This window comes from Triticum aestivum, chromosome 4B (genome assembly GCF_018294505.1).
Source record: "Triticum aestivum cultivar Chinese Spring chromosome 4B, IWGSC CS RefSeq v2.1, whole genome shotgun sequence".
Lineage (NCBI taxonomy): Eukaryota > Viridiplantae > Streptophyta > Magnoliopsida > Poales > Poaceae > Triticum > Triticum aestivum.
The window spans coordinates 368,482,514-368,496,981 of NC_057804.1; the positions used below are offsets into that span (position 1 = coordinate 368,482,514).

The following is a 14,468-nucleotide window of genomic DNA, read 5'->3' on the forward strand; positions in this document are numbered from 1 at the left end:
GTTTTATTCATCTCATAGTTTTTAAGCATTTTATAATAGTGTGGTTCCTTCACCATAATTATCTATGCAATATTTTGCATATTGTTTGAAAATTTTTGTTGTTTGTTTTTATTTTAAAATTTGAATTCAAACGGGATTGAATCATCAGGAGATTAACAACAGTAACGAGGTGACGTGGCATCATTAGGAGTGGGTTACTGTAGCTTAGTTATCGGGGCGTCACATAGATGTCACACCAATAACAATCGATCACTCAAGTAACATCACATTGAAAGGGGGTCATTACAACCTAGCATGGAGTCTGTAATGGGGAAGGAAGAAGGAGTGGTGGTCATGGAGTCGGCGGCCTACTGGCGGCTCCTTCGGTGGCTTCCTTTTCAGCCTTCCTTCTAGGTTGCAATGGATAGAGATGGGGCTTGGCACAACCCCCTAACGCCTTCTTGACGTACGTATATGGCCGCTTGATTGTTGGGGGAGATCAGAATTCTCTATGTGCCGAGGACTAGGTTTGAAGATGTTTTTGCAATTGGCTCCACGTGTCTCTTCAATGTATGTAGCTTCTCTCCTTTGATCCAAGGGATCTCAATGAGCCTTATTCTCTCCTAAAACCCTCCTTGGTGGTCAAGGAAGGGGTAGGAACAAACAGGGACGAAATAGGTGAAGAATGGTAGTACTTATGGCTGGTTTCGCAACCCAAATTGCATGGTAAGAGGGCTGGTACCGAATCTAGTCTTGTCATCTGGAGTTCCGAGTGGAGTTCTGGATTTTGGTCGTCATTTCCTCATACGAACTCTGATTTTGATGTTCTTGGGCTTGTTGGATTCGTATGTATGATCCTGATAGTCTCCTAGTATTTGATCTTCAATTTGGTTTTCATTTTTGCAAATTCCATGGAAAGCCTTTATCTAGTTTGTAATTTCTCTGTACTGTTTCCAACCTTGGACCTTTCATTGTATTAAGTCCATGGGAGTTTCAAATCACCTACGAACACCACACAAAAAATAACTAACAAAACTAAAGCCTATGCTGTGATCACATTAAAATGGATGCTTACAGAAAGTCATGTGTAATGCTCACATTACAAGACTACTGCTTAATCCGCAAGGCAAACTTAGGATAATTACCCATCTAAAAGGATTTCCTGATCAACTGAACCCTCTGCTTAGGAATCTGAAAATTTCTCATTAAAAGCTTATTATTAGGAAAACAGTCATCCCACCGATGCCCCAAAAGATTGCAAAAAGTGCAAGAAAATAAGGAGGGCCAATTACTTGAGATGTACCCCAATGCTATACACATCAAACAATTACTCTCCACAAAGATCCTTTGTTGGGCTAAGCCCACACAAGACTGGCATGGGGTCTGCATAGAGTGACATTACACACACATATTACTTGGGCATGTATGGGTCATTTGATTCGTGTCATAGCAAATGATGCACTTGCCTAATCGTTTGAAGATAGTCCTTGGTCGGAATATTGAGTAATCAAGGGTATCCGAAATATCCAGATTCGAGTAAACAGCTTCCTGATGATCAAGGATAGACTCCAACAATGAGTTTGACAAAGAATTATAATAATTGGCCAAAATGTTAACTCCTAGAAATTTCTTGATGGGCATAGCAAAGTCCTGCACAATTAACGGATTTGCATGCAATTCACATGACCCAAGTTAAAGCTCACCAGAGACACCCGCCTGCACGACGGAGTCCGTTGACGGGAAGAGAAATCCAACGAGCCAAAAAGTTTTTTTTTCAATCACATCCATGAGCATGGGCATGATCATAGTTGATCCCAAATTTAGCTACTTCTAAGGTAGTCTGATTATCCTGAGAAGCATTGACCTTGAGAAAATCTAGTTTCGGCCTAATTGTAGTCAGGCTACATTGAGAACCCTCAAGTGTTTCAGAATTAGCAGACCACGAAGTATCCCAAGGACGAGAAATATAATCATTTGCATGAGAGCCACGATGAAGATGAAAATGACACATAAAGTCTAGCCAAAAGTGATCTTTAAGATCATAAATGAACTTTCAACTCAGTTTTAAGCAACCAAAAACCAGAAACGAAAATCACTGACTTGAAGCACATGAAAAATCCTTGGCCAAACCACCAATATGATATTACAAAGCAAGTCCCACAAATTCCTCCGAGAGCATGAAGGAGGCCGAAGAGAAAGAAATCACAAGGTGAAACTCTCCTGAACCAACCTAGGGATAGGAGTGAACCGTAGAGGCGAAGAGATAATACACCTGATATACTACATTGAGTCTTGGGGAGAAATCCCAGTGGAGGAGGCTCTCCTTGGCCAGCCGGTTGGCTAGATCTTTCCTTCCCTTCTTGTAGAGGTTTGGCTGTAAACTCGGTTCTTTGATCAACTCTTTGGTCGGTCAATTCAATGTGAACATATGGTACTAAATGCTACAGTTTTTCTTCCCTTTTATGTGCCATAATCATGGAATACCTTCCCTTTTCTTTACTTACGTGCTAAATAGCCATATCCACCCAACGAGGAGCATAGTACCACCTACACCACTACCACTATCCGCCACTTGCTCCATTGGTTGCGACCAAGTGAAATGTAGTGTATCACACCACTTGCCCAGTTTCGTTCGTAATATCGCGGACTAGGACATAATCCTTGTTTTATATGGATCATTCATACTAGATATTTCTAATGGAAGGAAATGTGTTGCCTCATTTCATTAATTAAGAAAATTAGAATGGTCTAATTTATCATGAGAAATTGGCCCAAAACCATACAGATCTGCTCAATCACCTAGTTCCCACGACAAGGACAATGATTCACCGCAAAAGCCATCCCACAAAACCCCACGCGGAGTACTTACAAAAAGCACCGAGTGAGAAATCCATTCTTGAAACTAATAATACTCCATGGAGTATCTTGCTAATGTATTCATGGTGATATTTTTTAGGGTGTCATCCATGGAGTATCTTGGAAGGGCTGTCACCTTGCCCACCATGGTGACACTTTTCATTGATGTTTGACCTTCCTCACATTTTTTTTAGAGTACTCAAATTGCGTACTGTATTTTTGTAACCTTCGTCACATTGAGGACGTGATTCAGTCACTGTGTGACCGAAAGGAGGCACGACAAGGATGCATTTGTCCTGTGTTAATTCACGTGGACGGAACTTGGTCTCAGATTCTCAGATCACACAATTGTACGACGTACGTACATGCGGGTTGATCAGATGAGCCGTTCGGCCTGAGAAGAAGAAACGCACGCTCCGACGCTCGGCTCGGGTGCCCCACTCGATCGACTGTTATCGTCACTATTACAGTATAATTACTTAGGTGCACCCATCTACACCTACCCTCGCACAAACACGCGGTGCTGGAGTTCAATTTCGGGGCCGTCGGGCGCGACAGGCTCCTGCCCCACGCGGGCCAGCCCAAAGCTTTTGCGATCAAATAAATGATGCACCGCAGGCCAAAACTTTGACATCTACGACCCTTGTGCTTCCCATACCACGGACAGGGCACCAGTATCTCTATCTCGCGTACGTACTACGTACATACTACTCCTAGATGAATGTAGAGTGCGCCTCAAATACCAGGACCAGTTCACGCTCCACAACAAATTACTCTGAAATCTAGCAGACGGCGTGTCGCCACATTCGCGATATATAACTACTCCTCTGTGAGCTAGCTGGGCACTGCAAGTTTGATCACCACGCGCACACCCACCCCACGCCACTACACACACTCTCTCTGTCTTAGGCCGCGACAGAGTGTCTCTGTCTCCCGCCCGGCCCGCGCGATGCCAGCCTCCTCCTGGTTCCACAAGCTCAGGGGGAGGAGCACAAGGAAGGCCAAGCGATCGCCCGCGTGTCCGCCGAGTCCGACGCGCGGCTCCTCCGCCGCCGCCTCGCCGGAGTGCACGGACCAACAGACAAGCCAGCAGCGCCGGCCACCCGCGCTTCCACCGGCGGCGTGTGCCGGCTACTCTCCCAACAGAGCCTCCTACTACTTTCCGAGCGCGGACCGGGGAGCGCTCCGGTGCATCGCCCCGCGCGGCGCCGACGACGACGACGGCGCGGCCTTGGACGTCCGTGTCGACGTCATCCATAGCCGCGCCGGCAGGCTCGGCGGCATAGACGCGCCTCCGGCGACGCCGGAGCTCAACCTTCGGCGCATCGTCACGAGGCCCGCCGCCAAGAACGACCCCGCGGAAGGCGTCGCCGTTGGCAGCAGCGCCGGCACCCCCACCTCGGCTGCCACGACGCCGACCACCTGCAGGGCGCGGGGGTTCCACGTGAAGCCGGCCGGCAGGCGGCGTCGGCGCGGCCACGACGACAAAAGTGCCCGGAAGGAAAAAACAGCCGAGGACGCGGGCAGCAGGAGACGGCGGTGGCTGTACGAGAGCCTGGTGGTGGTGAAGACATCGTCGGACCCGGAGAGGGATATGGCGGAGAGCATGGCGGAGATGGTGGCGGCCAACCGCATACGGTCATCGGAGGACCTCGAGGAGCTGCTGGCGTGCTACCTCGCTCTCAACGCCGCCGAGCACCACCGCGCCGTCGTTGCCGCGTTCCGCCGTGTCTGGCTTCACATCGCCGGCCAAAGAATGCGCCACCTGCGACACTAAGGCCACAAGCTGCCTGCACCGCAGGCGAACTACTCCTAATAATTCCTAAACACCTCTGAATTCCTTACGAATCACAATGCACTTTCGTGTCTCATGCATGGATGAGGATGCATCATGCATGCATGGTGTGTGTGCTCATCATAATCATATCATTGACCGGTTGATCGACTCATGGTCATGGTCCAAGTAGGAGTATATTCTTGCGAAATCGTGTTGCGTTCTACTAGACTTGAAGGCTAGTAGGAGTAGCTTGCATTCTGTCAAGTTGACACAACTTTCTTTCTTTTGCGTCTCTCGAACTTTCATCGGTTGGTGGTAATCTCTCTGGTCCTGGCACGGCCTTGTGAGGCTGAAGAATGGAACAGCACGCCCACGATATGCGCACCCCACTCTAGCTTCAAAGGCGGATTAGATGCCTCCTTTACAGCTCGATCCGTGCGCTGGGATAATTCAATGGGAATTCCGCTGTTTATCACTTTGCCGGTCCAAGAATTCCGTGTGATTACCCAATAATGATAGATAGTTGCGCTGTACTGCTGACCAGCTATACCATCAGCACCCTCTATCCCCAATTACTTCACTTAGACGGATTCATCACAAACAAAAATAAAATGCCATTTTACAGCAAAAATTAAAAAGGTCATATGCTTCACTCACGTAGATACTATTCGAAAATTACACCGTCGTCTATGATGAGAGAAAACCTTTCTAGCCGTACGCCGTCATAAAAAGGTCATGTCCTCCGACCTCCACCCGGTACAGGATAGACCAAGTACAATGTCATTGTATACATGCATCAATAACCTACCGAAGAGATAAAACACCTTTTTAAAACATAAACCGCAACATGACTAGCAAGCTACAGAACCAAACATAAGGTTACAGGCCCCACAAAAATGTATCTAGAAAAATGTTTGTAAATTTGTTGCAATCAATAGCTGGATATATTACACGCACTACCGGCCTATAAAGGTTTGAATCTACTTGAACTATGGTCGGTATCGCATGGGCGAACTTGCACTACAAAAATATGTCTTTAACAGATTCGTCATGTTGCCCAAAGACATAGCTCTTGCTACCTTGCCAAATGCGGCACACCGGGTAATCTCAAGTCAAGCTCACACAATTGTTTAATAATCAGTGGAATATCTTCACTAAAAGAGGTGGTTTGAGCTTCGACAAGAAAATCGTCATGGGTAATCACCTCATACAAGGATTTAACAGAAAACCTACCATTATGGTGCAAGTTCTACTGAAACTCGTCTTGTTCGTTTGACAGCTGAATGTGTTTCAAACATGTGAGCAATGCATTCCATGATGTGAGGCGGGACCCTAATAAGTCCCTATGGAAAGAAATATCATGATCTGCTAGGTGCAAGGCCTGTGCAATTGTGATGAATTTATGTCTAACAATTCGATACATGCTTGAATATTGCATCATAAATGAGGTGTCACCCACAAAATTAGCAAATGGGAACACTCGCCATGAAATTTTGTTTTCCCCTCTATATTCCTTACATTTGATTTTCGCCCTTTATACGTTGTACGCGAGGGACAAGTATTAAAAGCTACAAGCAGTATTTCGCTGTAAAGATTTCATTTTTCTTAAGAAACACCAAGTACAGTGTATTCCACACACAACCCACACTGACATGATGTCTACTGACACACATCTCCTTCAACAACACATGGACATGATTTCCCTAGCGCCCTCCGCCTGGCCCTCCCGCGGGCCACTCCGGCCCCGACAACCACCAAACCCCGTCGTTGGCCGCCCCGGCCGTAACATCCACACTTCCTCTGTGACGCCCGGATAATCAAGCTACAGTAACCCTCTACTAACGATGCCACGTCACCTCCATTTCGGTTACTAACCTCGCGTTAGTTCGAAATCGATTCAAATCCAAATTCAAAATCAAACAAATAATAAAAGTTTTCCAATCTTAAAACTAAAATGTTTGGAGAGAGCCAAATAATGCATAAGTAATATTGGTGAAGAAACCAACCTCTTTGAAAGTGTTTGATTCCTAAAGTAAATAAAATAGTAGCAAAACAATTAATCAAATGCTTTTTACAATTAATAAATTATTAAACTATTCTATCTAGTTGCCCAAACTTAGGTGGCCGTAGTATAATCATTTAGACCAAATTAGGGACTACTTTTATAAGTCATAAATCTAAAATAAAAGTGAAACTAAAGGTAACAGAAAAATAAATAAAAGAATAAAAACAGAAGACAAAACAAATACAAAAAGAAAAAAAACAGGACCCCCCCGCTGGGCCAAGTGGCCCAGCTGGCCTCAACCGCTCAAACGGGCCGGCCCACCCCGGCCCAGCCGCTCCCTATAACCCCGTGAGCCACCCCGAAACCCTAGCCCGATCCCACTCTCCACTCCTCCCCACGATCCCCTTCTCTCACTCGTCTGGATCGGGATCGAGGCGACCTTGCCCTCGCCCCCATCGCCCCTGGCGCACGATCCCCTCTCCTCCCTCAGTCCCCCTCGATCCGGATCGGGCTCCGACCCTGGTGCCCCGCTGCTCGCCTCGCCGTCGGTGTTCCCCGACACCGCTCGTCGTCTCCGGCGTCGCCCATGCCCAATGCAAGCCGCAACCGGCGCCGCCCCGCTCGGACTTCTCCGCGCCCCTCCTCTCCGTCGCCGACTCGGCCCCGACCTCACCACCTCGACGCCATCGATTGCCGGATCCCACTTCCTCGCCGTACCTCCTCCTCTACGTCGCCGTCGTTCCCGTCCTCCACAACGGCTCCCTCGAGCCTCGTCGCCCCCTGGTCTCTACTCGAATGTGAGGGCCGCCTTCCCTCTCTTCCCTCTCTGTCCAGCGCCGCCTCCCGTTCGTCCCCGCGTGCTAGCACGAGACGCTCCGCCCCTGACCCCCCTTCGTGGCCGCGCTGTACGCGCGCCGCCCTGCGCCCCCGTCCACGGCCACGAACGGCCAACCATCCCCCGCTGCGCCCGGCGCTCGCGCCCATCAGGCACCTACGGCCTTGTCCGCCTCACGCCCCCAATGGCCGCTCGTTGGCTCCCTGAACCGCCGCCCCTTTCCATCCCGCGGCGGTCCTGTTGCTGTGCCGCATCGGCGCGCAGCCCCGGCCCCCTGCGCGGCAGCTGCCGCTCGTCGTGGTGGCCACCAGCACCCATCGCCGTTTCCCCACCGTCGAGCTGGGCGGGTGCCCAGCACCCGCTCCAGGTGCCCGTCGGCCCGACCCGCTGTGGCCTCTGTGCCATTGACCCGAGGGGCCCAGCCCACATAACATTTTAACAAAAAAAGAAAAGGAAATAATAAATAAATAATAATAAATAAAATATTAATTGATTAATTAAAGAATTAATTAACTTAATTAGTCCTGATTAAATTAATCTAATCACTAGTTAACTTAATTAAACTCTGATTAGCCTGTTCAGTCAATGACATGCGGCCCCCACACGTCAGTTTGACCCAGTCAACGCCCTGTTGACTGCTGACGTCATGCTGACGTCATGATGACATCATCATACACTATTCTGGATAATGTTGATTTAGAGTAACTAAATAAAATCAGAAAATGATTAAATCTTTAGAAAATCATATCTTTTAATCCGTAACTCGGATTAAAATACTTTCTACATGAAAGTTGCTCAGAACGAAGAGACGAATCCGGATACGCAGCCTGTTCGTCCGCCACACATCCCTAGCATAGCAGACACGCAAATTTCCCCCTCTGGTTCATCTGTCCAAAAACGCGAAACTCCGGGAATACTTTCCCGGATGTTTCGCCCTTCGTCGGTATCACTTACTACCGCGTTAGGGCACACCAAACACCGTGTATTGTCTTGTTACGCTTTGTGATGCTTTGATTGTTCTGTTATTTATTGTGTTCTCTCTCCGTTACTTCTTTCCGATAGACCCCGAGACTGCCGGCGACCCCAAGTTCGACTACGGTGTTGGTGACTCGTCCTTCTTGCCAGAGCAACCAGGCAAGCCCCCCCCCCCTTGATCACCAGATATCGCCTATTCTCCTCTATACTACTTGCATTAGAGTAGTGTAGCATGTTACTGCTTTCCGTTAATCCTATTCTGATGCATACCCTGTCATTGTTGCTACAGTCATTGATACCTTACCCGCAATCCTACATGCTTAGCATAGGATGCTAGTATTTTTCATCTGTGGCCCTACATTCTTGTCCGTCTGTTGTGCTATACTATCGGGCCGTGATCACTTGGGAGGTGATCACGGGTATATACTATATACGTTATACATGATACATGTGGTGACCAAAGACGGGTCGGCTGGTGGAGCACCCGCGAGTGGATCTTTGTGGCGGAGCGACAGGGCAGGTTGGGACCGCCTAGGAGAGAGGTGGGCCTGGCCCTGTTCGGCGTTCGCGGATATTTAACACGCTTAACGAGATCTTGGTATTTGATCTGAGTTGGCTACGAGCCTATACGCATTAACCATCTACGTGGGAGTAGTTATGGGTATCCCGGCGTCGTGGTATCAGCCGAAGCACTTCAGACGTCAGCGACGGAGCGGCGCGCGCCGGATTGGACTGGAACGCCTGCTAGGCTAGGTCTGCTTCCGGACGCTCTCGCAACGTGCAGGTGTGCTATGGGCGATGCGCCCAGACCCCTGTGCGCTTAGGTTTAGACCGGCGTGCTGGCCTCTCTGTTTTGCCTAGGTGGGGCTGCGACGTGTTGATCTTCCGAGGCCGGGCATGACCCAGGAAAGTGTGTCCGGCCAAATGGGATCAAGCGTGTTGGGTAAGTTGGTGCACCCCTGCAGGGAAGTTAATCTATTCGAATAGCCGTGATCTTCGGTAACAGGACGACTTGGAGTTGTACCTTGACCTTATGACAACTAGAACCGGATACTTAATAAAACACACCCTTCCAAGTTCCACAGACAACCCGGTGATCGCTTTTCCACAGGGCGACGAGGGGAGGATCGCCGGGTAGGATTATGCTATGCGATGCTACTGGAGTTGCTACTTGGAGATGCTACTTGGAGGACTTCAATCTACTCTCTTCTACATGCTGCAAGACGGAGGCTGCCAGAAGCGTAGTCTTCGATAGGACTAGCTATCCCCCTCTTATTCTGGCATTCTGCAGTTCAGTCCATCGATATGGCCTCCTTACACATATACCCATGCATATGTAGTGTAGTTCCTTGCTTGCGAGTACTTTGGATGAGTACTCACGGTTGCTTTCTCCCCCCTTTTTCCCCCTTTCCTTTCTTTCTGGTTGTCGCAACCAGATGCTGGAGTCCAGGAGCCAGACGCCACCTTCGACGACGACTCCTACTACACTGGAGGTGCCTACTACTACGTGCAGGCTGCTGACGACGACCATGAGTAGTTTAGGAGGATCCCAGGCAGGAGGCCTGCGCCTCTTTCGATCTGTATCCCAGTTTGTGCTAGCCTTCTTAAGGCAAACTTGTTTAACTTATGTCTGTACTCAGATATTGTTGCTTCCGCTGACTCGTCTATGATCGAGCACTTGTATTCGAGCCCTCGAGGCCCCTGGCTTGTATTATGATGCTTGTATGACTTATTTATGTTTTAGAGTTGTGTTGTGATATCTTCCCGTGAGTCCCTGATCTTGATCGTACACATTTGCGTGCATGATTAGTGTACGATTGAATCGGGGGCGTCACAAGTTGGTATCAGAGCCGACTGCCTGTAGGAATCCCCCTTTCCAACTCCTTGGCCGAAGTTGAGTCTAGTCATTGCAAAACTTTTACTAACTTGGCTGTGTGCCTTACGGGCCCACGTCGCCATTGGGTGGTATTAGGATCTTTTATTCCTCGACCTATACTCTGGGACTCTGATCTCTCTTCTATTCGGGTTAAATGATTTTTGCTAAATCTAACATTAGGATCTCGTTATCACTTTCACCCGGAGAGCCCCTTATTAATGATGATCGTCTGCGGCACGTGAAGACCCTAAAGATACTCTCCGCTGTTAACCCGAGAACTTATGTTCATCGCATTTGCAATTCCCCTTCCACTGTCAACCCTTATGGATAACTACTTGCAGTTGTTATTCTTACATTCATCCCTAGTTGGTCTTGTTATTACCAGATACCTCAAAACACTCGTCGTTGTTTCGATAATCCTTTGAACTTATCGCCTTGCTGTTCTTTGTCACCTGAATACCCCTATGGATAATTATCGCACTTATCGAGTATCCGCTCATCCCCCAGTTGTTCATGTGTTTCACAATGGTCTTCGAAATACTATTCGATCCTCCAAAAATCCTTAGTAGCTTATTGCTCTGTCATACTTGTCTACTTGCATGATGGATGCTTTCCATATGTCTGGCAATATTCGTTAGTATCCTTAGGCATCGTCATTTTGATCCTTTTGATTCAACATGAGTGAGAATGCACGCAATCATCAGTTGATCCTTTTAAATTATCTTTCCGGCTCAGACGTCATTTTAAACATGAGCTGGTTCTCAACCAATCCAAATGCCGTCGATAGTACCCCTAAGGCTATTCAACTTTTCCACCCCTAATCAGAACATTGCTTCTGTTCCCTTAATTTGGAAATCATAATTCCTTTGCATTTGAGCTCTGGATTAGTCAGTTGTTTCTATAATCCAATGCCCTTGCATTGTTACTTCCTCTGATTGTGTGCTGATGCTCACATCAGCTCTGTTATGGACCGACAGATCCTTTAATGGATTTTATCCGACATTGTCCTTCATATTCAATAACCTTGTGAGCCTTCCCTTGGATATATAATGCCTTTGGTAAATTGTATCATCTGCTTTTGAACAATGCTCTACTTTCGAGCTTGTATTATTTACTCCGAAGTTTGTGGTATATGTTCCTAAGATGCCCTGATGGGTTGAACCTATGCCTTCCCTAATCTGTGTGAACCCGAAAGATTTCACGGGTCAAACTTATCTGGTATTGCACCAGGTAAAACTTTCAACAACTAATGTCATTTTCGAAATACGAGAGGTGAATGAAGGTTATGCATTAAAGAAGTGGGAGTCGACCTTGAACTTTGTGTTCATGCCCATGGAAACGATGTAGATCCTATCATGGAAGCTTCTTGTAACTATTTCCTTGATATAATATCCTTGGGTATCGGTGAATTGATCCTTTGCAATTGTGGTTCTGACCATGTCCTCCTTTAAATACCATTTCCTGTGCAAGTTTAAGCACTTGTCTTCTATAGAGCAATACCCCAGTCCAACATCTACTTGGATCTGTCGTCGAGTATTACCCCCTGGTATCTCGAGATTATCATGGAACTGCATAACTTCTTATGAGTTCTTCATCAAGTGCTACCTTCCCACTGATTCCAATTTTTCACGGGCTCTGAGTTATTAAACACTCAAAGACACCAATAACCGAACCGAGTCCGCACTACGGTTCAACAACTCTTCAGTAAACTTCTATAAGTACGAGTTTGTACCCGATCACGCCATTCCTAGCCTGTTTGGCTATATCATTGTCTTGATGATTTTAACTGTGCTACCCGGTCCTTATTCTCGGAGCACAATTTTCGACGATGAACTAACCTTACGTCGATCCTCATCGTCATATCATTTCGCCTTGAACAACAAGCTTGGTTTCGAGTTTGTGTCGTACCCTTGGTTCTAATAACCTTTCACTTCATCATTACTTTGACTTGATGTCGTCGCCGATCGATTACATCTTCATGAACTCTCACGACAAAGGTGTCGTGATCATCAACATTCTGAGCTCATCCAGGATATCAATTGAATTCCTGATGAGAAATACCATCCTTGCCCTCGATGAATTGTATTATCATCGACCACTTTATTGCCTACCCACCAACACAAGCTTGTTCATGTTTGGTGTTATACCTTGAGTTCCTTGCTATCCAGCAATTGTTCTTCTTTACCTTGGAGTATTACCATCCCTTATGTCAAGAATGTTCTGAGATTTGTTCCACCTCTTGAGAATTCATGACATAGAAATACTTCTCAGCATCACCATTCTTTCTTGGTCCCCGTGTTAATTCCAACAAGTGAACGGTGTTGTTTGGATTCTTTCCTTCTAGCAACCCTATTTCTTTGAAGTTAATGGTCGAAAGTTCATTCTTAGGCTATTGATTATTGAATCACCATTCTGACATTGGTCGTGCAACCCAACCCATATTTTGGGCGCACCTTTCAACCAATGTTTAATTGTGTATGTTTTCCTCGAGCATACTTCCTTATATCATTTGATCTGACAAATGTTATCTCCTTGTTCTCTTAATTGTGGAAATCCATCTTTTGGAAATCTCGATGAATTGCCGTTGAGTTAACCGGACACCTCCTTGTCCTCTCCTTGGTTTAATGATGGACTCTTGTTAACGGAAATCACTTCATAGTTCATTTCCCCGAGAATCTTACAATGTCTTCTCGTCTATTTGTGTCGCACCCTTTTCTTCTCAGGCATCCTGAGTCTGAGGTATCATGACACCAATCGGATCTGAATCTTGGTCAGATATGATGGTTGGGACATATTTCCAAGAGTTGTAACATTGATCTCTACGTAACCCGGTAAGGTGGTGTCTTTGCTTAACACCATTGGCCAGAGGACCTATTGTTATAGTTTCCTTTTTAGCAATGTTAACCAATTCTTCCATGAGGAAATCGTAAGACTTATTCTATAAGTTGTTCCTGATGGGTCAATTGTGTATCCTAAATCTGACCCTTACATGATGGCCATGTCAATGCTATCTCGAAGCATGTATGTGGTACTCCGATTTTCAACAAGAACATTTGAAGCCCAATGCTAAATGTTTCCTGCTCAATTATCCAAACACCGTTGTATGGGTGATGTCAGGAAAATTTCTATCCCCTACCTAAAGAGTTCTGTACATTATATCCTGACATGGATATCATGCTCTGCTTGTCCTTGGGAAGGATATACCCTTGAAATATGTGTTTAAACACATTTTCCTTTCCATTGTTCTGTTTAATTTGATAATCATATTTTCCTTTCCATTGGTTGGTTTAACGTTTCTTGTGATCTATATAATCTAAGCAGTAATATTCTCCTACTTATGTAAACACCCCGGTGTACAATTCTGTCAGCAAGACCCTGTTGCATTTGTTGATAGCATTCTGCTAACCACCGATGGACGAGAGCTTTGCCTATTGGTCCGCCTCGTTCAACGAGCAGGAAAATGGTTCTCTTCGTCCCTCGCCCTTGGTACCGATGTTGTTGCCGACATAACTGACATGGTACCCTCTGACATGCCTTGCTTTTGTGACCGTGCAAGATGGCAGCCCGCTTTCTACTTTAAACCACAGGGTGGGCCCATAACCCACAATTCCACAGGATCGAAACCTGACTCTCCTATATACCCCCTTTTCTTAAGGTTGTTCCTCGCACGTGGCCTCGTATGTAATTCACGAGCCACCTTCAAGTCTGATATGAGGCACAATACCTATTCTCGTTGCCCTGACACCCTTTCACCTTCTGATTAGGCATGGAACGATTGCCTATCCGTTTAAAACTTCTCATTGTACCTTCTTACTTTGCTCTCGATATCTTTTTAAGTTTCAAATCGAGAGACACTTATGCTTCTTCCCTGAGTTAACCGTCTGATGCTCGATCTTGTTAGAATCCATCCATATAGAGTTTTCCCTGCTTAACCTTTCGTAAGTACGCTGAAGATCCTGAAGGAAGGACGGCAACTTCATCATAATGACCTGAAGCAGAGGAATGAAGACATCAGCGCTATGGATCGACCACCTCGAGAAGAGCAACCAGACCTTTCCCCCTTATTCCACCTCTTAAATCTCGGGACGAGATTTCTTGTAGTGGAGGAGAATTGTGACGCCCGGATAATCAAGCTACAGTAACCCTCTACTAACGATGCCACGTC

At 46.7% G+C, this 14,468-nt stretch overlaps 1 protein-coding gene across 1 annotated transcript; it reads left to right on the top strand.

Moving 5' to 3' along the window:
- Positions 1 to 3,649: 3,649 nt before the first annotated feature.
- LOC123094840 (transcription repressor OFP1) lies at positions 3,650 to 5,073 on the top strand. The gene has a single exon (XM_044516724.1). It carries the CDS (start codon positions 3,785 to 3,787, stop codon positions 4,610 to 4,612), a length of 828 nt encoding a protein of 275 aa, XP_044372659.1. The 5' UTR covers positions 3,650 to 3,784; the 3' UTR covers positions 4,613 to 5,073.
- The last annotated feature ends 9,395 nt before the right edge of the window (positions 5,074 to 14,468 follow it).

Bases quoted from the DNA above. Each gene is read 5' to 3' on its own strand.
- LOC123094840 (XM_044516724.1), top strand. From the start codon at position 3,785: ATGCCAGCCTCCTCCTGGTTCCACAAGCTCAGGGGGAGGAGCACAAGG.